The 21,847-nt window shown below is 46.8% G+C and overlaps 1 protein-coding gene across 4 annotated transcripts in view; it reads right to left on the bottom strand.

Moving 5' to 3' along the window:
* The window catches only part of TAOK1 (TAO kinase 1), a 1,366,047-nt gene that overhangs the window by 1,019,435 nt on the left and 324,765 nt on the right, over positions 1-21,847 (bottom strand). For all 4 annotated transcript variants that reach the window (XM_085649205.1, XM_085649204.1, XM_085649206.1 and 1 more), the window contains exon 6: positions 3,371-3,467. In XM_085649205.1, coding sequence (XP_085505331.1) covers positions 3,371-3,467 — 97 coding nt within the window. The remainder of the gene's footprint in view (positions 1-3,370; positions 3,468-21,847) is intronic.

Below are 21,847 nucleotides of genomic sequence, written 5' to 3'. Positions count from 1 at the left end.
AGAGAGGTCTGGATTCGTATGGGATCGCGAGGCCGCCGATTGTGCTGAGACTGCCGTCTGGGTAGAGAGGTCTGGATTCGTATGGGATCGCGAGGCCGCCACTTGTGATACTGTCGTATGGGCAGAGAGGTCTGGATTCGTATGGGATCGCGAGGCCGCCACTTGTGATACTGTCGTATGGGCAGAGAGGTCTGGATTCGTATGGGATCGCGAGGCCGCCGATTGTGCTGAGACTGCCGTCTGGGTAGAGAGGTCTGGATTCGTATGGGATCGCGAGGCCGCCACTTGTGATACTGTCGTATGGGCAGAGAGGTCTGGATTCGTATGGGATCGCGAGGCCGCCACTTGTGATACTGTCGTATGGGCAGAGAGGTCTGGATTCGTATGGGATCGCGAGGCCGCCACTTGTGATACTGTCGTATGGGCAGAGAGGTCTGGATCCGTATGGGATCGCGAGGCCGCCGATTATAAGAGGTCTTGGTATGTATAGTAGGAATTCCCTGTCCTTAGGTGGTAGATATATGTGGTTGCTCTATTGTAAATAGGCCCTAGGGAGGGGGTAACGTTCTGTCTGGGTTAGTGAGGCTCTGATGAGCGGATTCTATCTGATCCGAAAACGCAAGCAGAACAGCGGGGGAGAGGCCCCCGGGTCAGAAGAGACATCAAGGTCGCCGGCGTCCTCCAAGTCGTCCACCCAGTCCTGCTGTGAGTCACACTGATGGGCAAGAGGGTCTTCGGACCCCTCCCAGTCGTCCTCCACCTCTGTTGCATGGGTAACAGACAACAGCGGCAGAGCTGGACCCGGAGAAGGAACATACAGCGTCGGAAAAGGCACTGGGAACGGCGCTGGCCGGGGCAGAGCCGGTGCCACGTCCCAATGCGGATCCCAGGTAGGAACAAAATGGTCCAGGAACCGGGGAAAGGGCGGGACAAACTGCACCCACTGCGGCGCCGGAGGCGGAGCAGAGGGTGGCGCTGCGGCCGGAGCTCCACCGGCGGCTGCCCAACAGGATCTGGACACGGGACCGCGGGGTCCGAAGGCGTGCCGGTAGGAGCCCAAGGCCTAAAAAGGCAGTCCATGGTAGCAAGAAATTATTCTTGCACCTGTTCGAGAGTCGCCGACGGACCCGGGTAAGGCGGGTAGGCCGCGGGACTCCCAGGCTTCATAGGAGACGCAGGGTCAGAACCCCTGTACCCCTCGTCTGCATCCGAGGACCGATGGGGGGACGTCTGAGAGCGAACACGCTTCGACTTCTTTTTAGGTCGTCGCCTACCCGAATCCGAGGGCAAAGATTTGGTGCCCGAGGAGCGACGACTGCGGCCCGCCGAGCGTTCCGCGGACCTCCAGCAGCTTGCGGTGCCGCGCCCTCAAGGCCTTCGGGGCCATGACCCGACAGTCCCGGCAGGACGGGGAGTCGTGGTCGGTCTCCAGGCAGTAGAGGCAAACTTTGTGGGGGTCCGCCACCGACATATTGTGACAGCAGGCCCCACAAGACTTAAATCCAGGCATCCCTACGTGCACCAAGGAGAAAAGGAGACAAAAAGTCTCAAAAAGGGTAGTAAAACAGTGACTAAGGTACGTGCTCTAACCGGATCTGTGCTTGCTGGCGCGGAAAAAGAAAGAACTGACGTCAGCACGCATGGGTGTCGCCGCCTAAGTAGTCTCCGTGACGTCATCTCGGCACTTACGACGCCATCGACGGACGTGGAGGCGCACGACGCCACCTACTGATGCGCTGGGGTACTGCTAGCAAAACTTTACGGATCCAGTCTGACGCCTGGGGATATTCTAAGGTAAGGAATCTATCACTAACGTGTCTCTTTCAGATTGTTAAGGTAAAACTACCCCTGCTGATACAGGAGATTGAATTGGTAAATCCGTTGACGCGCTCCTTGTCGACGGAGTCTTCGCTGATGCGGTCGTCGACGGGACAGTCGTCGACGGGACAGTCGTCGACGGTGACATAGTCGACGGGGCAGACGTTGACGGCATAGACTTCGATGAGGATGATTTCTTCGTCGACAGTGCCGTCGTCGATGGACTGGACGTCGACGTGGTCGTCGCCGATAACTTCGCCGATAACAGGCTTCTTAGTAGTGACTGAGATTCTAGTAGACGGAATAGGCGAAGTAATGGCCGTCGTCAAGACAGTAGCTGTCGACGATGGGGCAGAAGAAGTCACAGAAATCGTCGGCGATGGAGTCAAAGTGAGAGATTTGACATGGATTTTACTCACAGTTTTTGAAGTAGATATCTTCTTAGACTCCTTGACCGATGTAGAGGGTGAAGACAGCGCTGACCCAGAAGAAATCATAGGTGACCATATCAGAAACATCATAGGAAGATTTATGGTGTTTTCTTCCCTCACTTGAAGAGCTGTCATGGGATCTAGCTCTTTTGCTAGAAGTTGAGGCTCGGTCATCCTCCTCAGCCGTAGATTTGAGCCACATAAGCAGTCTTGTCTCTATCCCTTAGAGTCTTAGTAGGGAAAGTACAGTAGATCTTGCAATCCTTCGTCACATGCTTAGGATAAAGGCAATAAATGCAGTCCTTATGCTGGTCATCACCATGGACCCTCTTCTTATCACAGGTCCTGCAGGGTTTGAAGAGAGCTTTTCTGTCAGACATTCTGAAGAGTTGAAGTGAAGAACTGAGTTGGCACTCAGGGAGACTCCCTTCCACACGACATGCGGTGAAAATCTGAGAACTGCCTCTGCTGAGAGTGTTCTAGAGGGTGCTGGTAGCTGATCGTTGGAGCGGACTTTTGGTTCTTTTTACTATAATGATGTAGATAGGCTACTAAGATTTAGGCCTTAGGCTTTTTTCTTTTAGCCTGCTACTTCTGTTTTTTACTTATGGCACCACTTTTGTAATTTACCGTGGGACTCCCGCCTCGGCGACGGGGAAGGATTCAGGTATGTGAATCTATGACAAATACCCCAATACTGGATAAGTGTCCTTTAGAACAGGATGTGCCAACACTAGTGCTCATTCTTTTGCAAGTAAGGCACCAACTGTCACCCATTGCCACATTTAATGAAGCTAAGAGGACAGGGAGTGAAGGCCAAGGAGCTTTAATCAACTTAGTAGGAAGACTTCTGAGCAACTGATAGACATTTGAAAACAATCAAAAGGGGAAGAAACACCAGGCAACCTAAGATCTGCATAAACATTCAAAAGAATATAAAGATAGATAAGAGAAACCTACACATTTATTGAACACAATCAAGCAGAAGCTGTGTTTAGTAGCAGTGTATCTTTTAAACAATGGAATTGTTAGTACCAACAAGAATTTAGACCCATTTAAACAGGTTGGAAAAAGATGGTGAATAGGCAGAGCAAGGATAGCTACACATTTGAGGCACTTACCTATGAATCATGTTGTGTGAATGCAAATACCCTAGTCCTTGAAGAGCACCATGGGTAATTGCTGCTATTTCAATTTCTTGTAAAGGCTTTTTATGAACTGAAAAGAAACAATATTTTGATCACTGCCTTTAAAGCATAGTTTAACAAATAATGAACAAGTGCTTTTGAATTTAAGTTTTTGGTTCAAGTTATGTTTTTCTAACAATTATGGACACCAACACAACAGCAAGTCATAAGACAATAGCCAGAAGAGGTCCTTTGGCCGTGTTTTGTTCGTAGTTATTATTTTACAGTGCCAAATGATCTCCATAGGCTGCTTGATAGTACTATGAAAATACCAAGAGACAAAATCTAGGCACAATATACTCGGTGGTTGAGAGGCAGGCGCTAGCAATAAGCCTGAATAGACAGTATGTACTTAAGGGCCATCCTTAACTTGTGTGGGAAATGTTTCTTACTTGTAATCCTAGTTCTCCATTATATGAGTATTTACTGACAATGAATATTGACTATCTGCTCAAGGTGAGGTTCCAGAACACTTTACACAAGAACATTTGTAAAACGTTATAGCTTAAAAAAAAAAATATATATATATATATATCCACTAGGGGGCAAATGACTATAAATATGTGCAAGTGACTTGTAGGCTTTCTGCTCAGCTCCTCGATGTCAATGGCGAACCTTTGAGAAAGGTCAATGGTGACCGAAACAGTCAGGATTTCTGCCAATGCTGTGCTGGTATTGTGAGAAGTTGGCCTGATGTATGATGTCACTAGTTATAGTGTACACCTTATATCAGTCCAAATACCCTTATGGTGATTGGTTGTAAAGTCAACCTTATAGACCAGCTATCCTAGTGGTAGCATGGACAAGAGCAGTCTTAGGCTAAACTCTGAATGGCATGTGAAGCCAGCTGTGATACCATATATAATCCCTTGAATACCAAATGAAAGGACACCACAACAGATATATATATAAAATAAAGTGTATTTATTCTAAGCAAACCCTCAGCACTCTTTATGAGTTTAGAGGTAAGTACAACACAGTCTTATTAATGCATACAGTAAGTCACACAGGTAAGTAATACAGTTAGGCCCTAGGGGCCACGCAAACCATATACTAAATAAGTGGTATAAGAACCACTGTCACGGAAATAGAATAGGCCTAGGCCTAGGGAATCGCTGGGGCTACACTACACTAGCGTTAGTTAGGGAGTGGGAGGCCCACGGGATTCGTGTGCAGAGTGGAAACACTCACGCGTAATGCGTAAAAGTCAATAGCAATGTTACAGTTTAGAAATAGATAGATTTAGGACACTTCCGGAGTAGCTAGGAAGTTGAGACTTGAAAACTAGACACTAGGATAGTCACTATCCTGATGAGCACCGGAGTACCCAAGTTACCTAGCCCACAGGCTGCGGGTGCATAGGGGTGAAGATGCGTCGTTTTCGTCGTCGACTCCTATGGATGCCTGAAGAAAGATGCTGACAGGCAGTCAGGAGAGAGTGTCCGGTGGATCCCAAGCCTGGGATCAAGAAGAGAAGAAACCTGCAAGCAGAGGGGACAGAGTCAAGGTCACTAGCCAGTGACCACGTGGAACCAGGAAGGAACCAGGCGATGTCGTGAAGAGTTGCAGGGGAAGGTGAAGCTTGTCGCTGGAGCCAGGAGGACCAGGAAGCGTCGAGGACGACCAGGACCAGGAGGCGAGCTGTCCCACGAAGGCTCTTGCTGTCGGCGGCGTCGAAGTTGGACTAGGACTCACCAAGCCTTGGCAAGCGGAACCCACGAAGAACAAGGGACTTGCTTCTGGTGCAGACCAGGAAGGTCTGGGGTGCTTCTTCTTTGCAGAGAAGCGGGAGCCAGTCTGGAGGAGCCAAACCAGCGCAGAAGATTTTAGGGAGCGTCGTCACAAAGGCCACTAGCCAGCGGGCAAGCAACCGGACAGACGCGGCAAGCAGGAAAATGCTGAAGGGCCCCACGCAGGACTCGTGGAGTGTGGGGGGCTGGTCTTCGGTGCAGATGGTGCTTGGGGTTGGGGCTTCTCAATCCCCGGTGCACAACTTCGAGGGTACCTCAGAAGCTGCGCTGTAAGTTACTAGCCACTTTTCCCAGGTAGCCGGTCCCACGTCGCTCGTCGCCTCCACGGATCTCAGCTCTGCTGCAGATGTGGATGAGGGTCGGAGAAGTCTGGAAATCAAGGCTCTGGTCGGGCTCTGCAATCGGTTCCTCGTCGAACGTTTCACAAAGCAAAGGGTAGTCACTTGATGGTGCCTGTTTGCACAGGGTAGCCACTCCTTGGCTACAAGGGAGATTCTTCAGTCTTCTTCTTTCGTCGAATGTCGAAGGTCCAGAGTTTCTGTTCAGTTTTGCAGGTTCAGGATAATCCAAAGTCTTGAGGCCCAACTCCCACTCTTATACTAATCTGGGGGGCTGGGATACCTGCTAGGTCACGCCTTATGGGTGGGACCTGGGAGGGGGTGGTTACACCCACTTCCCTTTGTCCAGTTTCGCGCCAGAGCTGGGGCTGGAGTGCCCCAGCGCCGGTTTGAACTGGACTATGCAAGGAACACCTTGTGTGCCCCAGGCATGTCTCATTCCTTTCAGCCCACCCTGCCCCAATACACTAAAGGCTGTCTGGGGAGGTGCTAGCACCTCCCCAAGCAGGAAACCTATTGTCCAGGCCTCCCTGGCTGGGATCACTCCCAGCAGCAGGAGGTCAGACTTGTGTCTGTGGCAGCAGCATCCATTTTGTGATGCTGAGGCTTTGGTTAGAGATAAACAGCAAAGTAGGATTTTAACATGTCTCTCCCTCTAGAAGGGGGGAATAATATCCTCATCACCAGAAATGGCATGGGGGTATTATTCCAAAGTGTTAGACACCTTACACGACATGTTTTGATACAGCCCAACCATAGTTACCATAACCGTTTAAGATTATAAGGCACTTTAAGAGTATATGGTAGGCTATATCATAGAACAGCTATAAGGACATGGTTCCGAAAGCTGCAGACAGGCTCAGCTCATGCTAGAGCACCATCTCACATGTTACCAAGCACTCTGCCTCCAGGATTGTTAAGGCCTGCCATAGGAGTGACTGATAGGTACACATGTGTCTATATATAAGGTAGGTATAGGAATACTACACCTAAGCAAGGGGTGATTACACGACCTTGCCCCAGCTGAGTGATCAGCCAGTTGTGTCTGATTGGAAGGCCAGACCAGGGGTGGCATAATACGTGCTGCAGCCCCTGGGAGGCCTAGGGTACACCTATGCCCTGGGTACCTAGGGTACACTGTACAGGGTCCAATAAGGTGATCCTTACCAATTGGTTATGTACCTAGGGTACATGGAGTCCATTTTACAGAGAGAGCAGACAGCCTGAGACCCTGAATGGCAGGATCTCAGGCCAACTAAGTCGAAAAACCAGCTAGACACTAGGCAAAAAGTTGGGGGTAACCATAGTCAGATATCCACCTTCCTACACAACCCCCCCCCAAACGAAAGGAGATAAGGCTGGCCTTGACAAGGTAAGCCTCTATTGCCTGAGTGGCCATATAAGGAAGAACCAGCACTGGCATGGTTACCCCCTGTCTCATGGTCCACTAAGCAATCCCTCATCCTAAAGATATCATAGGGTCTCCACCATAGGGAATCTCTACCTTTGGTGTGTCTTTGCAAAGTAAAAGGCTGGTGTTGAGATGGAGTACTGAAGTGAGTGTCCTCAAAGTGAGGCCTCAGCTTCCTCCAATCATCCTCCACCATGGATGCCTTTCTTTCTCTAACTGAGTTGCACTGTGCTCTCAGGGTCAGCCTCTGGCTACCTAAAGCTGGAGGCTGGGTCCCTTTTGTGGGCTTACTGGAGGGACAGGTCAGGTTTGGGGCCCTAAGGTCCCATGTTTGCCTGTGCCCAACAGAATCCCTCTGGGGGAGGTCCCTAACTACCTGTGAAGGGGATCCCTCAGGAATGTTTTTACCCATCACCTGGCTAGGGCAACTAACCAGGCAATCCTCATTCTTTTGAAGGGGGGGTTCTTGTGGACAGGGGCCCTCTTGGGGTCCACTGGCCTCCCTGACCTCTGCAGCCCTGGGCTGACTGAGGCAGGGTAGAGAGAGGCAGGCTACCTGCACCAGACTGGGTCCCACCTTGGAAGGGGCCACTGACATCAGAGGCTCTGCCAGGCCAGGCCCGACTACCTCTGGGGCAGTTCCTTCACAAGGGGTGAGGTCAGATCCCTGAGGAGGCTGACCTTTTCCTAATGTCTGGGGAGAGGGAGACTTTTCTTCCTCCCCACTACTCTCTGTTTGTGTGGAGTGATCCATAGTTTCAGGCTTCACTACACCTATATCAGTCTGAGTGTGGGCTGAGACCATTACAGCCTTGCCAACCTTTTCAGGAAGGCACTCAGTTTGTGTTTGAGCTGTGATTGTCACAGCTCTGCCAGTCTCTACAGGGAAGTCTGTCTGTGCCTGGGCTGTGGCTACCACTGCCCTTCCAACCTTTTCAGGGAGGAAAGCTACTTGGACAGGGGTTGTGACTGGCACAACCCCACTACCCTTTTTAGAAAGGCCTACCATTTTAGAATGGGTGTCTTGTTCAACTCCAGCCCAAGCTGAGAGTTCTAAGTCATTCCCCAGTAAGCAGTCCACAGGCAAGGTTGGAGACACTGCCACCCTTTTAGGGCCAGTGACACCTCCCCAGCTGAGACATACCTCTGCCATGGGATGACTGTTCTGTTTGCCATCAATGTTAGTTACCTGGTATGAGAAACCAGGCAAAAGCTGCTCAGAGGGAACTAGCCTATGGGCCACCATAGTGATGCTAGCTCCAGTGTCTCTGTAGGCCTCAGCTTTTCTACCATTGATGTAGGGTTCCTGTCTGTACCTACCCAAAGTGTTGGGACAGGCAGTGAAGTTGGCAAACCCCATGCCACCATCACAGACAAGAGTAGCTGCTGCAGGGGAATTGGCTAAGCCAGGATCCCCCTGTGTTCCCCAAGAAAACCCAACCACATTTTTGGGGGCACTCCCACCACCTGGGGGATTACTGCTGACAGTAATAGGTGGTGTGACAGGAGTAGTTGGAGGAACAGTTTTGTTTTTAGCCTGTGGACAACTGCTGTCAGTTTTCCAATGCCCAGGTGTTTTACACACATGGCAGTAAGGCTTTTTAACTGTGGTAGAGGAGGGAGCTTGGGACCCACCACCCTGTGTGGAGTTTTGGGGCCCTGAGGAAGATTTCTCTTTTGCTTTATCCCCACCCTTCTCTTGAGGCTTGGTGGTATCTTTCTTTTGGTCACCACCCTGATTTTTAGGCCTAATCCTGGTCCTGACCCATTTATCTGCCCTCTTTCCCAATTCTTGGGGAGAGGTCAAATCTGAGTCTACCAGGTGTTGATGGAGAAGCTGGTTCTGACAATTACTAAGGATCTGCTCCCTCATAATCAAGTTGTACAATCCTGTATAGTCCTGCACCTTGCTGCCAGTTAACCAACCTTCCAAAGCCTTAGTGGCACAATCCACAAAATCAGACCAGTCCTGTGTCTGTGTCTTCTGGGTGTCTCTGAACAACAACCTATATTGCTCAGTGGTTAAGCCAAACCCATCTATCAGAGCACTCTTCAGGACTTTGTAATTGTTTGCATCCTCATCACTGACTGTGAGGAGCTTGTCTCTACCTTTGTCAGAAAAGGAGAGCCACAAGATAGCTGCCCACTGACTTTGGGGTACCTGCTGTACTTTGCAGGCCCTCTCCAAAGCAGTCATCCATTTGTGGATGTCATCCCCATTCTGATATGGGGGGACTATCTTGCTTAGGTTTCTATGGTCATAATACCTATCCCTATCTCTAGGGATGTTGCTGCCACCAGTGGGTTCTGACCCACACAATTTTTGCTCTCTAGCCAGAGCAAGCTTCTCTTTGGCAAGGGCAATTTCTTCCCTCTGAATCCTCAGATTAGCTTCCCTCATTCTGGCTTTATGCTCCTTTCTCTCAGGTGAAGTCATTCCCCTGTGAGAGGAAGCATTAGAGATGCTAGAGACATGGGAGTGGATGGATTCCCCTGAAGGGGATCTGTCCCTCCTGTTTCTCTGTGAATGCCTACTTGTGGGTCTGTATGGGGGGACCCCATGCAAACTCCCATGCAAGCTTAAGTTAGCCTGGCTAAGTCTCCTTACTTGGCTCTGGCTGTCTACCTCTTCCTCTGAAGTCCCATCTGACTCATCTGTGGTGGGTAGACCCTCCTCTGCGCCTAGGGCACCTTCCTGTGATGCCCTCTGAGCATCATACTCCTCTAGGAGTTGTCTTAACTGAAGGAGGGTAGGGTTTGCACCCTGTTTTATTCCTCTGGAGGTACACAATTGTCTCATCTCCTGGAATGTTAAGGTATCATACCTAGAGGGGGTCTTCTGCAGACCTGCCCCTCCTGAGAGAGCATCTACTTGATCTCCTCCCAGAGGCATGATCTAGTGAGGGTGTGGTGTGTGCACCTACCTACACTAGTTGTATCTACTAAACCTTTCTAGTAGTTGTAGTCAGGGTGTGTTATTCCCTTCAACCTACAACTACAAAGTCCAGTAGGACTTAAGTATAATAATCTATGTTATATGTACCTAGACAATATCTGTGTGATCTTTCAATTTAGTATCTCAAGATTACAATGGTATTACAACAGCAAGCTCAGATCCCAACCGCTGCTCACCAATGTGAGAAGTTGGCCTGATGTATGATGTCACTAGTTATAGTGTACACCTTATATCAGTCCAAATACCCTTATGGTGATTGGTTGTAAAGTCAACCTTATAGACCAGCTATCCTAGTGGTAGCATGGACAAGAGCAGTCTTAGGCTAAACTCTGAATGGCATGTGAAGCCAGCTGTGATACCATATATAATCCCTTGAATACCAAATGAAAGGACACCACAACAGATATATATATAAAATAAAGTGTATTTATTCTAAGCAAACCCTCAGCACTCTTTATGAGTTTAGAGGTAAGTACAACACAGTCTTATTAATGCATACAGTAAGTCACACAGGTAAGTAATACAGTTAGGCCCTAGGGGCCACGCAAACCATATACTAAATAAGTGGTATAAGAACCACTGTCACGGAAATAGAATAGGCCTAGGCCTAGGGAATCGCTGGGGCTACACTACACTAGCGTTAGTTAGGGAGTGGGAGGCCCACGGGATTCGTGTGCAGAGTGGAAACACTCACGCGTAATGCGTAAAAGTCAATAGCAATGTTACAGTTTAGAAATAGATAGATTTAGGACACTTCCGGAGTAGCTAGGAAGTTGAGACTTGAAAACTAGACACTAGGATAGTCACTATCCTGATGAGCACCGGAGTACCCAAGTTACCTAGCCCACAGGCTGCGGGTGCATAGGGGTGAAGATGCGTCGTTTTCGTCGTCGACTCCTATGGATGCCTGAAGAAAGATGCTGACAGGCAGTCAGGAGAGAGTGTCCGGTGGATCCCAAGCCTGGGATCAAGAAGAGAAGAAACCTGCAAGCAGAGGGGACAGAGTCAAGGTCACTAGCCAGTGACCACGTGGAACCAGGAAGGAACCAGGCGATGTCGTGAAGAGTTGCAGGGGAAGGTGAAGCTTGTCGCTGGAGCCAGGAGGACCAGGAAGCGTCGAGGACGACCAGGACCAGGAGGCGAGCTGTCCCACGAAGGCTCTTGCTGTCGGCGGCGTCGAAGTTGGACTAGGACTCACCAAGCCTTGGCAAGCGGAACCCACGAAGAACAAGGGACTTGCTTCTGGTGCAGACCAGGAAGGTCTGGGGTGCTTCTTCTTTGCAGAGAAGCGGGAGCCAGTCTGGAGGAGCCAAACCAGCGCAGAAGATTTTAGGGAGCGTCGTCACAAAGGCCACTAGCCAGCGGGCAAGCAACCGGACAGACGCGGCAAGCAGGAAAATGCTGAAGGGCCCCACGCAGGACTCGTGGAGTGTGGGGGGCTGGTCTTCGGTGCAGATGGTGCTTGGGGTTGGGGCTTCTCAATCCCCGGTGCACAACTTCGAGGGTACCTCAGAAGCTGCGCTGTAAGTTACTAGCCACTTTTCCCAGGTAGCCGGTCCCACGTCGCTCGTCGCCTCCACGGATCTCAGCTCTGCTGCAGATGTGGATGAGGGTCGGAGAAGTCTGGAAATCAAGGCTCTGGTCGGGCTCTGCAATCGGTTCCTCGTCGAACGTTTCACAAAGCAAAGGGTAGTCACTTGATGGTGCCTGTTTGCACAGGGTAGCCACTCCTTGGCTACAAGGGAGATTCTTCAGTCTTCTTCTTTCGTCGAATGTCGAAGGTCCAGAGTTTCTGTTCAGTTTTGCAGGTTCAGGATAATCCAAAGTCTTGAGGCCCAACTCCCACTCTTATACTAATCTGGGGGGCTGGGATACCTGCTAGGTCACGCCTTATGGGTGGGACCTGGGAGGGGGTGGTTACACCCACTTCCCTTTGTCCAGTTTCGCGCCAGAGCTGGGGCTGGAGTGCCCCAGCGCCGGTTTGAACTGGACTATGCAAGGAACACCTTGTGTGCCCCAGGCATGTCTCATTCCTTTCAGCCCACCCTGCCCCAATACACTAAAGGCTGTCTGGGGAGGTGCTAGCACCTCCCCAAGCAGGAAACCTATTGTCCAGGCCTCCCTGGCTGGGATCACTCCCAGCAGCAGGAGGTCAGACTTGTGTCTGTGGCAGCAGCATCCATTTTGTGATGCTGAGGCTTTGGTTAGAGATAAACAGCAAAGTAGGATTTTAACATGTCTCTCCCTCTAGAAGGGGGGAATAATATCCTCATCACCAGAAATGGCATGGGGGTATTATTCCAAAGTGTTAGACACCTTACACGACATGTTTTGATACAGCCCAACCATAGTTACCATAACCGTTTAAGATTATAAGGCACTTTAAGAGTATATGGTAGGCTATATCATAGAACAGCTATAAGGACATGGTTCCGAAAGCTGCAGACAGGCTCAGCTCATGCTAGAGCACCATCTCACATGTTACCAAGCACTCTGCCTCCAGGATTGTTAAGGCCTGCCATAGGAGTGACTGATAGGTACACATGTGTCTATATATAAGGTAGGTATAGGAATACTACACCTAAGCAAGGGGTGATTACACGACCTTGCCCCAGCTGAGTGATCAGCCAGTTGTGTCTGATTGGAAGGCCAGACCAGGGGTGGCATAATACGTGCTGCAGCCCCTGGGAGGCCTAGGGTACACCTATGCCCTGGGTACCTAGGGTACACTGTACAGGGTCCAATAAGGTGATCCTTACCAATTGGTTATGTACCTAGGGTACATGGAGTCCATTTTACAGAGAGAGCAGACAGCCTGAGACCCTGAATGGCAGGATCTCAGGCCAACTAAGTCGAAAAACCAGCTAGACACTAGGCAAAAAGTTGGGGGTAACCATAGTCAGATATCCACCTTCCTACAGGTATTAAATAAATTTTATCAATGTTGTGGTGTGCGGCAACCTCTCTTTGGTAAAAAGGGAAAATCTTGTGAGATATATATATATTAATATATATATATATATATATATATATATATATATCTATATATATATATATATATACACACACACACACACACACACAGATTAAATTAATTTAGCAATACAAAATTACGAGACTAATTTAACCACTTCAGCGTTATTGTAAAATAAGCAAGTTACTCACCTGCAGTACTATCAATACATTCAGAAAAGTACCAGGTATGCAAAAGCCAACCAGCTAGCAAACATTATGAAGTTAAGCAGTCAGGAGACCAAAACCAAGAAGATATGCTGTTCTCTGTCGAATCCAAGGACACATCATCCTACAGCCATAAACTAGACATTAAATTTGTCTATCACTTAAAGAAAACAAAAACAGAGGGTGTTTATTATTCAGGTTACATTTTAACCTTGTCTATGTGGCCCGATTTAATTTTAAATGTTGGTGACCCTGCATTTGTTCAGCTGCTCAAAGTGGGCTTTGAAGAACTAGGAACTGGCTTAGTTTGTTCAAAAGACACTCGTATTTTGATTAATTTCTCCATATCCTGCAGTAGTACTAGAGCATAGGACAGTTGGTCGTGCCAGCTCAAGTCTGGGAGCCATAGTTTGTGTACTTTGAAGATGACGTACCACTCTTCTATCATTTTGGGTGGTAAACTAGTTACCTGACCCTGCCCACATGCCCGTTTCAACGCAGCTTCAGAAGTGAAACTGCTTGACGAATGCGCCTTCTGCACAGGAAAGGCATGAAAAAAGACAAGACTGTCTGTGCCATAACACACGCCGCGCATGGACATGCTATCCAGGAACTATGCCACATTAAGTTCAGGAACATTTTGTTTATATTTGCAGAGCATCAAAGAATTGCGATGGGTCTTATAGGGCGGAACAAGAAATAGTCCCACAATATAAGTGCAGCGTGATAAACCGCTATTGACTCACTGTTTTATATCAATTTAAAACAATGCAAATATCTTTTCAGTGCAACTGAATTTAGTATTTATATTTAGACAATCCACTTTTTAAAAAACCGCTGCAGCACAATTACGAGAGATATCCAGGCAAGGAATGGCTTCTTACCTGTAATACCAATTCTCTCTCAGGAGAATCTCCATTGAAGTCATAAGCACTGAAAAGTCCCGCCCATGTGCGGGGATCCCTGAGCCCTGCTTATAATATGTCTTAAGTGTAGATGTTTGCCTTTCTTTAGAAAGGACTGGAGAAACACTTAAGACCTAAATGTTTTGCAGCCTACAAGAAAGGCTACAATGGCCAATTTCTTCAGATTGCATTTAAAAACAGGTAATAAATATGTATGTATATATACATTTCAGCAAATTAACTGGAAAAGAGTAACTTGACTGCTTATATCTCTTTCACAAACCCTTTTAAAAAAAGAGAAAGATGAAGGAAGAGAGGACAGTGTAGCCCTATAGGCTGCCATTATGTAAATGTGAAAACAGTGTCCGTGCCTTTAAGTGCCCAGAGACCACCAGTATCCCATGAAGTCCAACAGGTGGCAGTTGCTTCATTTCATGTTGCAGACAAGTGGCAGTACTAGATAGGAAAACTGTCCAATAATCATCTCTGTCATTTCCACTGACAAATGAGGAGAGTTGCTGATGACTTCAATGGACATTCTCCCTGGGAGAGAACTGGGATTACAGATAAGAAACCATTTCTTCTCTCTCATGGGATCTCCATTGAAAGTCATAAGCACTGAATAGACTGACAAGCCCATCCCCACAAGTTTGTGGTGGAAAGGGAACAGAGACAATCAACAGACCACATTAAGAAAATAAATTTCTCAGGGAGGCCTGTACTACTTGAGCAACTGTTCTAGCATCAATATTGTTAAATAAATGGGTAAGCATTTATTTAAAGTTTAGTTGAAATTAAAGAAATGAAGTAACTTGGGTGCCCTGCACCACTTAATTTTAGGAACACCTTCATTCATAAAGACATCTGGCAGCATAAGTGTAAAAGCATGATAAAGTCTTTTAATTCAAATAGTGCATTTCATTAACCGCAGAACCATTTCACCTTAGTACATCAGATTATCAGTACATTAAGTTACATTTTTAAAAATTTCAAACCTGAATTGAGAAACATTTATTCTTCCTCCCCACTCTGATAACGATGTCAATAGTGTACTATTAGGCAAGTCTGTTATGTGCACTCTTGAAGGGCTGGGGTTTCTATCGTACATCAATAACATATTGTTTATTAAATTAAATACAGGAGAAGGTTTAGTACAGCACACATCGTGAAGTCATGTATTTCGAGGTCTTCATATGTGATAATGAAGAAAAAGGAGGGAAAGTGAAATAAAACAATTGCCCAGGATCACACAATTTGGTCAAGTGGCGAAGTCTGGATCAATCCCACGTTTTTGGTTTCACATTGTGCAATTTAGAGACTAGGTGTATATGCCTCTCTTCTATAACACCCACTTTACCACCAACCCCTTCCCTACTGCTGGTACTAATGTGACCCTCATTCATATCACAGAATGACCCCTGGGAAAGAGTTTGCGAGCACCCATGAAATAGTACTTGGTTGTTGGGTTGTCTGAACAAGCAGGGATTTCGTCTTGAAGGATGTGAGAAAAGCGTTCAATGCTAAGTGAACCGCTCTTAGCTTGGGGAGATTGATGTGATAAGTACTCCTACAGTGAAGCGGTGAGGCAGCGACCCGCATGACTCGCCGCTAGAGACGGTCAAAACGACTTATGGGTTTGAGAATGCCGGAGGCACGAGATGCGGCCGAATGATTTCCCTACGGCTACAGCGAGTGCGGTGGAAATTTGGCTCCTTTTATGAAGTCGCGAGCGATGAATGTAACTACAGCCCAGGTCAAAGAGCAAATCTGCTCTTGAAGCTAAGTTCTTCAGCAGAGAGAGAGATGAGGAGGGAGCCAACAGGTGCCTCACTGAGGTAAGGAAGTCTCTGGTGGCAAGGAGTCGTCGCAATAGGCTAGCCCTTTCCAGTACATGGTCCCTTTTCTTGCCAGCCCTGCTAAGATAAAAGCCTGCCAAGGACAGTAGCCACTATTAAAATATAAAGGTCAGTGGCAGCAGGGCAATAACATTTCCAATAATTTTGGGGGACAAGAGTATGCAGCAGTTGGTCCTGAGGAGAGCGGGAGCTCCAGCTTTAAGTCCCAGATCAGTAAACCAAAGGGCCAAAAGGAAAGCAGCACAAACCTGCATTCTTGCAGTGAGGAGGGAGAAAAGGTTTGCAAAAAAGGCACCGCACCAGACAGTATGATGGAGCAGGTATCACCAGTCCTTTTAGATATAACAACCTCCCCCATGACTGCTACACTTACCCCCTCCCCCATATGTTGCCTCTACTGGCACTGTAGCTGTATCTGCTATGGATAATGTGACCCCAGCTTCAAACTCCAGCAGCAGAATAGTAGTAAATCTGGGGAGGTGGACTATCACTTGGATATATATATACTCAACAGAAGTGGGCAAGAAGGTAAATCAATGAAAGTGGTTGGTAAAGAACACAAAGATTATCCTCAATTTTCAAAAAAAATCGAAAAACTACTTCGGGGAGTTTATCTATATGGACAGAAGGTCTGGAAGAATTTAAATTATCGGTAATATGAATCTCTGGCGCAGGGTTAGCACCAGTTTTCGTGGTTAGCTTGTTAAACGATGATACAATGGTTAAAACTGGGGTAAGAGAAGTCTCAGATTTATCATCTCAAATTACAGAAACACTGAGTCCAGAGAGGATGGGTCAGGAATTGTAAATTGGAGTCGAAAGCATCCAGGCTGTAAATCATGCAAATTCATCTGTGGTGCAGGGGCAGCAGAAAAATAAGGATATGGTCAATTCTAGTCAACCTGCGATGTACCTGGTTCAGCAATTTTTCAAACTACCTTAGCCGAAATCAGAGTATGTAAAACTTCCTGGCGCAGGAAATCGCCACAGTCATATTAGGATGGATAAGATAGAGGGAATGGTGCAACACATTCCAGAACAAATGAAGGAACTGGAGAAAAGATTTCAGATTTGGTGCGTCGCTCTCTTAGTTGGGACAAAGATATCTATGTACTTCATGAAAATGTACAGGCTTCACAATTTAAAGTAGAGGAAATGGAGAACTATGCAAGACCATCCAATTCGCATTGTATAGGAATTCCAGAGGAAAATGAACATATTAATGGGCAGCCAAATCTGCTGATCTATATGGGAACCATGATGAAGGAAAATATTTGGAGAATGCACCGGCAGATCTTACTACAAATAGTGTTTCAGAGCAGCGTTTAGTTGGTGCCAAGTATCTAAGGACAATGATTCGAAATTTCTCAGATTATCGGATAATAGAAGCCATTCTAACTAAGACGATTCAGAAAAAGGCTTTTTTTCTAACTGATCGATCAAGAGCGAGAGTATTTTAAGATAAGTTGGCATCAGCAGCTCGCTGACATAGGGATTTCCTGGGCTTGATTGGTCGGTTGAAAAATGCAGTGGCACAAGCGTCCATTGTCCAACAATCTAAGTTGAAAGTGTTATTCAAAGGTCAATAACATTTCTGTGTTACTCTTGAGGAAGCCCGGGAGATGTTGCAGAAGGTGGTTAAAGAAAGTAATTTATATAGGAAAAGCAGGGGAAGCTAATAAAAATCTGAAAAGTTATAAGTTATTACGAACTAAGTTAGTGGTGATCTAGAGAACATTAAATATTACTTTTTTTAAATGCTTTTCTAGGTATGTGGTAAAGCACCAGTCACTTTTAAACAGCAGGTTAGAGTACCTTGTTGATGGATATGAAGCTAACATAATGCTGTTGAATGCTGGATGTCAGCAGCACATATATCTCTATTCTGCTAAGCACAAGACATCTTGTAATAAAAGCACTTTTTGGTTGGCATATTAGCCCTCTATACTCTGCCCTGGTTTCCAGGAGAAGATGAGAGCTGCTGTGATAGGTTTCTCTTTATCCTATTGGCGATCCATGCATTGCCTGCTCTCATCTTGTTTCTTTTTATCTGCGCAACCTCCCACCTCCCCACACCAAATCCATCTGAGAAAAAAGATGGCCCATGTCTACCTTCCTCAGCCCACTCATGAAGGTATGATGCCCTGACCTGGCACCTACTCACACTCTCCCTCTCCCACCCCCTGCATATTTTAACCTTATCATATGGAACTAGAGCCAAATATAAAGTGCCTGAAAGTGCTATTTTAACAAATTGACAAATGCTTTACGAAGTACACATATAAATATACTGGACATCCTCCCACTACTCATGGCATTCAATAAACTCAGAAATCATAGAAAGAACGCTACAACTTATGTGCTTGAAACCATAAAGTAACTGGTGCTCAGAAACCGCCATCTGGTATTGGGACCGTATGTTTGCACTTTGTTGTTGTATTGGAACAAGTCTTTGGAGGTCACGGAATAGGTGACTCCTCCTTTGGACAATAGTGCGCATGGGGATAGACTCCATCTTCAGATTGTTTTTTCGCCAAGAAGGGAAATGATGGAGTTTTGTAAGAAACAAAAATAGATACCCATGTATGTTGTATCTAATTAAGATAATACTGGAACAGATAAAGGTAGCCGGGGAGGCGGGTGGGCGTGTGTGAATCTGCAGCTCTACATGCCAAGAACGGATGCATACTGGTAAGTAGCATTTTCCGTTCAAGGCATATGAGCTGCAGATCACACACTGTGCATAGATTGCATAGCAGTACTTCTCCTTAGTGGCGACCACCAGTATCTGTTGCAGTAGTTTGAAATAGTGTTTTGAGTACAGCCTGGCCCACACTAGCTTGTTGTTTTGCCTGCACATCTACACACTAGTGTTATGTGAATGTGTGCGGTGCAGACCATGTAGCTGCTTTGCAGATATCATCTAAGGGAATGTTCCCTAAAAATGCCATTGAAGCCACCATTTTACAGGTAGAGTGGGCTTTAGGGGGAATAGATAGTGTACGTTTCGCTTTCTGATAGCAAATTTGTATACATTTGACAATCCACCTTGCAATCCCGGACTTAGATATGGGATTGCCTTTATGTGGTGGTGAGAAGGATACAAAAAGTTGTTTTGCAAAAAGGTTTTGTTCTGTCAATATAGTAAAGGAGGGCTCTTTTTACGTCTAGTGTATGAAGAGCGCTTTCTGCTACCGTTTGTGGTTGCGAGAAGAACACTGGCAACTCAACAGATTGGTTGAGATGGAGGGGAGAGATAATTTTAGGAAGGAATTTGGGATTTGTCCTGAGAACTACTTTGTTATGATGGAGTTGTAAAAATGGTTCTTGAATAGTTAGTACCTGTAGCTCACTGACTCTAAGAGATGTAATGGCCACAAGGAAAGCGGCTTTCCATGTAAGAAATTGTAGCTAGCATTTATGCAGAGGTTCAAATGGAGGACCCATTAGTCTTGTGAGGACGATGTTTAGATTCCACACTGGCGAGGGTGGTACACTGGGAGGAATTATTCTTTTTAGGCCTTCCATAAATGCATTAATGGCAGGTACCCTGAACAATGACAGATGTTGTCTGTTTTATAGGTAAGCTGCTATGGCAGCGAGATGTAATCTAATTGATGTGTATGCTAGATTACATCTGTGAAGTTGCAGCAGGTAACATAGGATGTGTTGAGGGGCGGCATCTAAAGGACTGTTGGTGGTGTTGTTATAGTACATAACAAATCTTTTCAACTTAGCTGCATAGCAGGCTCTAGTGGTGGGGCGCCTAGCCTCTTTGATAACGTTCATACAATCAGGTGGAAGATTCAGGTAACCAAATTCTAGGACTTCATGAGCCAGATCGCCAGGTTGAGCTGTGCTGGATCTGGATGTCTGATCGCTCCATGGTTTTGTGTTAACAGCTGTGGGGAGAGGAGTAGTTTTTGATGCGGGACTACTGATAGTTCCAGCAATGTTGTGTACCATAGTTGTCTGGCCCATGTTGGAGCAACGAGGATCAGTGTTAGTGGCTGTTATTGCAGCTTGCGCACCACAAATGGAATGAGTGGGAGAGGTGGAAAAGTGTACGCAAATCTGCCTGACCAATTCATCCATATCGCATTGCCTTTGGACAATGGGTGTGGTTATCTGGCGGCGAAGATTGGGCATTTTGTGTTGTAAGGTGTGGCGAAGAGATTGATCTCTGGCTGCCCCCAAATTTGGAAAAACAGTTGAAGAACCTGTGGATAAAGTTGCCACTCATGAATCTGTTGTGTCTGACGACTTAACAGATCTGCCATGTGATTTTGAATTCCTGGAAGATGTTGGGCTAAAAGGAATATGTTTTGAGGAATAGCCCACCTCCATATGCTAGTTGAGAGAGCTGCAGAGAGTGCGTCCCCCCCTCTTTTTGTAAATAGTACATTGCGCCATTGTCCGTGCGGTATCTGCCTGATATCTGTTTCTGGAATAATTTTAATGCTAGAAAGATTGCTAGTAACTCCAAATGGTTGATGTGAAGTAGCTTTTGCTGAGGTGTCCATGTGCCCTGTATGGTGTGATGAAGTAGATGAGCTCCCCAGCCGGTGAGCGATACGTCTGCTGTTAGCACAATCTGTGGAACCGGCTCTAGGAACGGTCGCTTTTTGGAAAGGTTTTGGGTGTTCCACCACTGCAGAGAGCGAGGAGTGCGGCCGTCCACCAACGCCAGATCTGTCAGCTTACCTTGAGCTTGGTTCCACTGACGTGCCAAACATTCCTGTAAGGGGCGCATTTGGAGTCTTGCATGAGGTCCGCAGATAAACGACAATCTGTTTTTACTTTCACGAAACTTTGATTTTTAATCTACCGCATGTTACTGTTGACAGCGATGCAACAATTTTTGTGATGCACTTTGTGAGGCCAGAAGTGGAAGAAATGTGTAGCCAAGAAACTTTTATTGTTTTTAATTAGATTTTAATAAGGGACAACAGATAGCGGACAGGCTTCATCACTACGTAGTAAGAAACGCGTTACTTACCTGTAACAGCAGTTATCCAGTATTGGTGTCTTTCATAGATTCACATGCCTGAATCATTCCCAGTCGTCGAGACGGGAGCCTCCGGTACATAGAAAAGTAATGTCCAATAGACATACATAGAGAAAAATAGGCCCAAGGGCCTCCCCTTAGTGGCCTATCCTTGTCCTTATGTAAAAAGGACCAAACTCTTAGAGCCAGCCAATCAGCTGTCGCCTCCCTCTAGAACCTTCCTGACAGGAGCCTCAGTCCCTTAGATTTTCGTACGCACTAAGCTAGGTAGGCGTAATATAGTTAGAGAGAGATGAGTCCTTCCAGGGGAGGCGGGAGGGTTGCATGTGAATCTATGAAAGACACCAATACTGGATAACTGCTGTTACAGGTAAGTAACGCGTTTCTTATCCAGTTTTAGGGGTGTCTTTCATAGATTCACATGGCTGAATCAGAGTAGTCAGCAATACATTATGCACATTTCTGATGTAACATGCCATATAGTCATTTTAGATAATACACATATTACCATACCAGTTTGAAACATTGGCATACGTCAATACAGTAGATCAGCAAAAGATGTGCATACCAGGATGGCGGGATGTTGGAAGGCTCACCTCACTGGAATAGATGGCGAAGCACCGCCTGGCCCACTGCCGCATCCTTCATAAGTTCAGCATCCAGGCAGTAGTGTCTGGAGAAGGTGTGCGGTGACTTCCACGTCGCCGCTCTACAGATGTCCAAAATCGGCACTCCAGCGAACAGCGCTGCTGATGTGGACATCGCTCTAGTGGAGTGCGCTTCCACCCTGTCTCTCAAAGGCCGTCCGGCCCCGTCATGGCAGAATGCTATCGCTGAGGAGATCCACCGTGAGATGCTCTGTTTCGTTAGAGGCATGCCCAACCTTGGCCTACTGTAGGCCACAAATAGCTGTGATGACTTTCTGAAGCCCTTTGTTTTGTCTATGTAAAACTTAAGACACCTTTTGAGGTCCAGAGAGTGGAGCGTCCTTTCTGCTGCCGTGGTA

The sequence above is a fragment of the Triturus cristatus genome, chromosome 3_2 (assembly GCF_964204655.1).
Source record: "Triturus cristatus chromosome 3_2, aTriCri1.1, whole genome shotgun sequence".
Classification (NCBI taxonomy): domain Eukaryota; kingdom Metazoa; phylum Chordata; class Amphibia; order Caudata; family Salamandridae; genus Triturus; species Triturus cristatus.
This window is presented reverse-complemented; position numbering and strand designations above follow the sequence as displayed.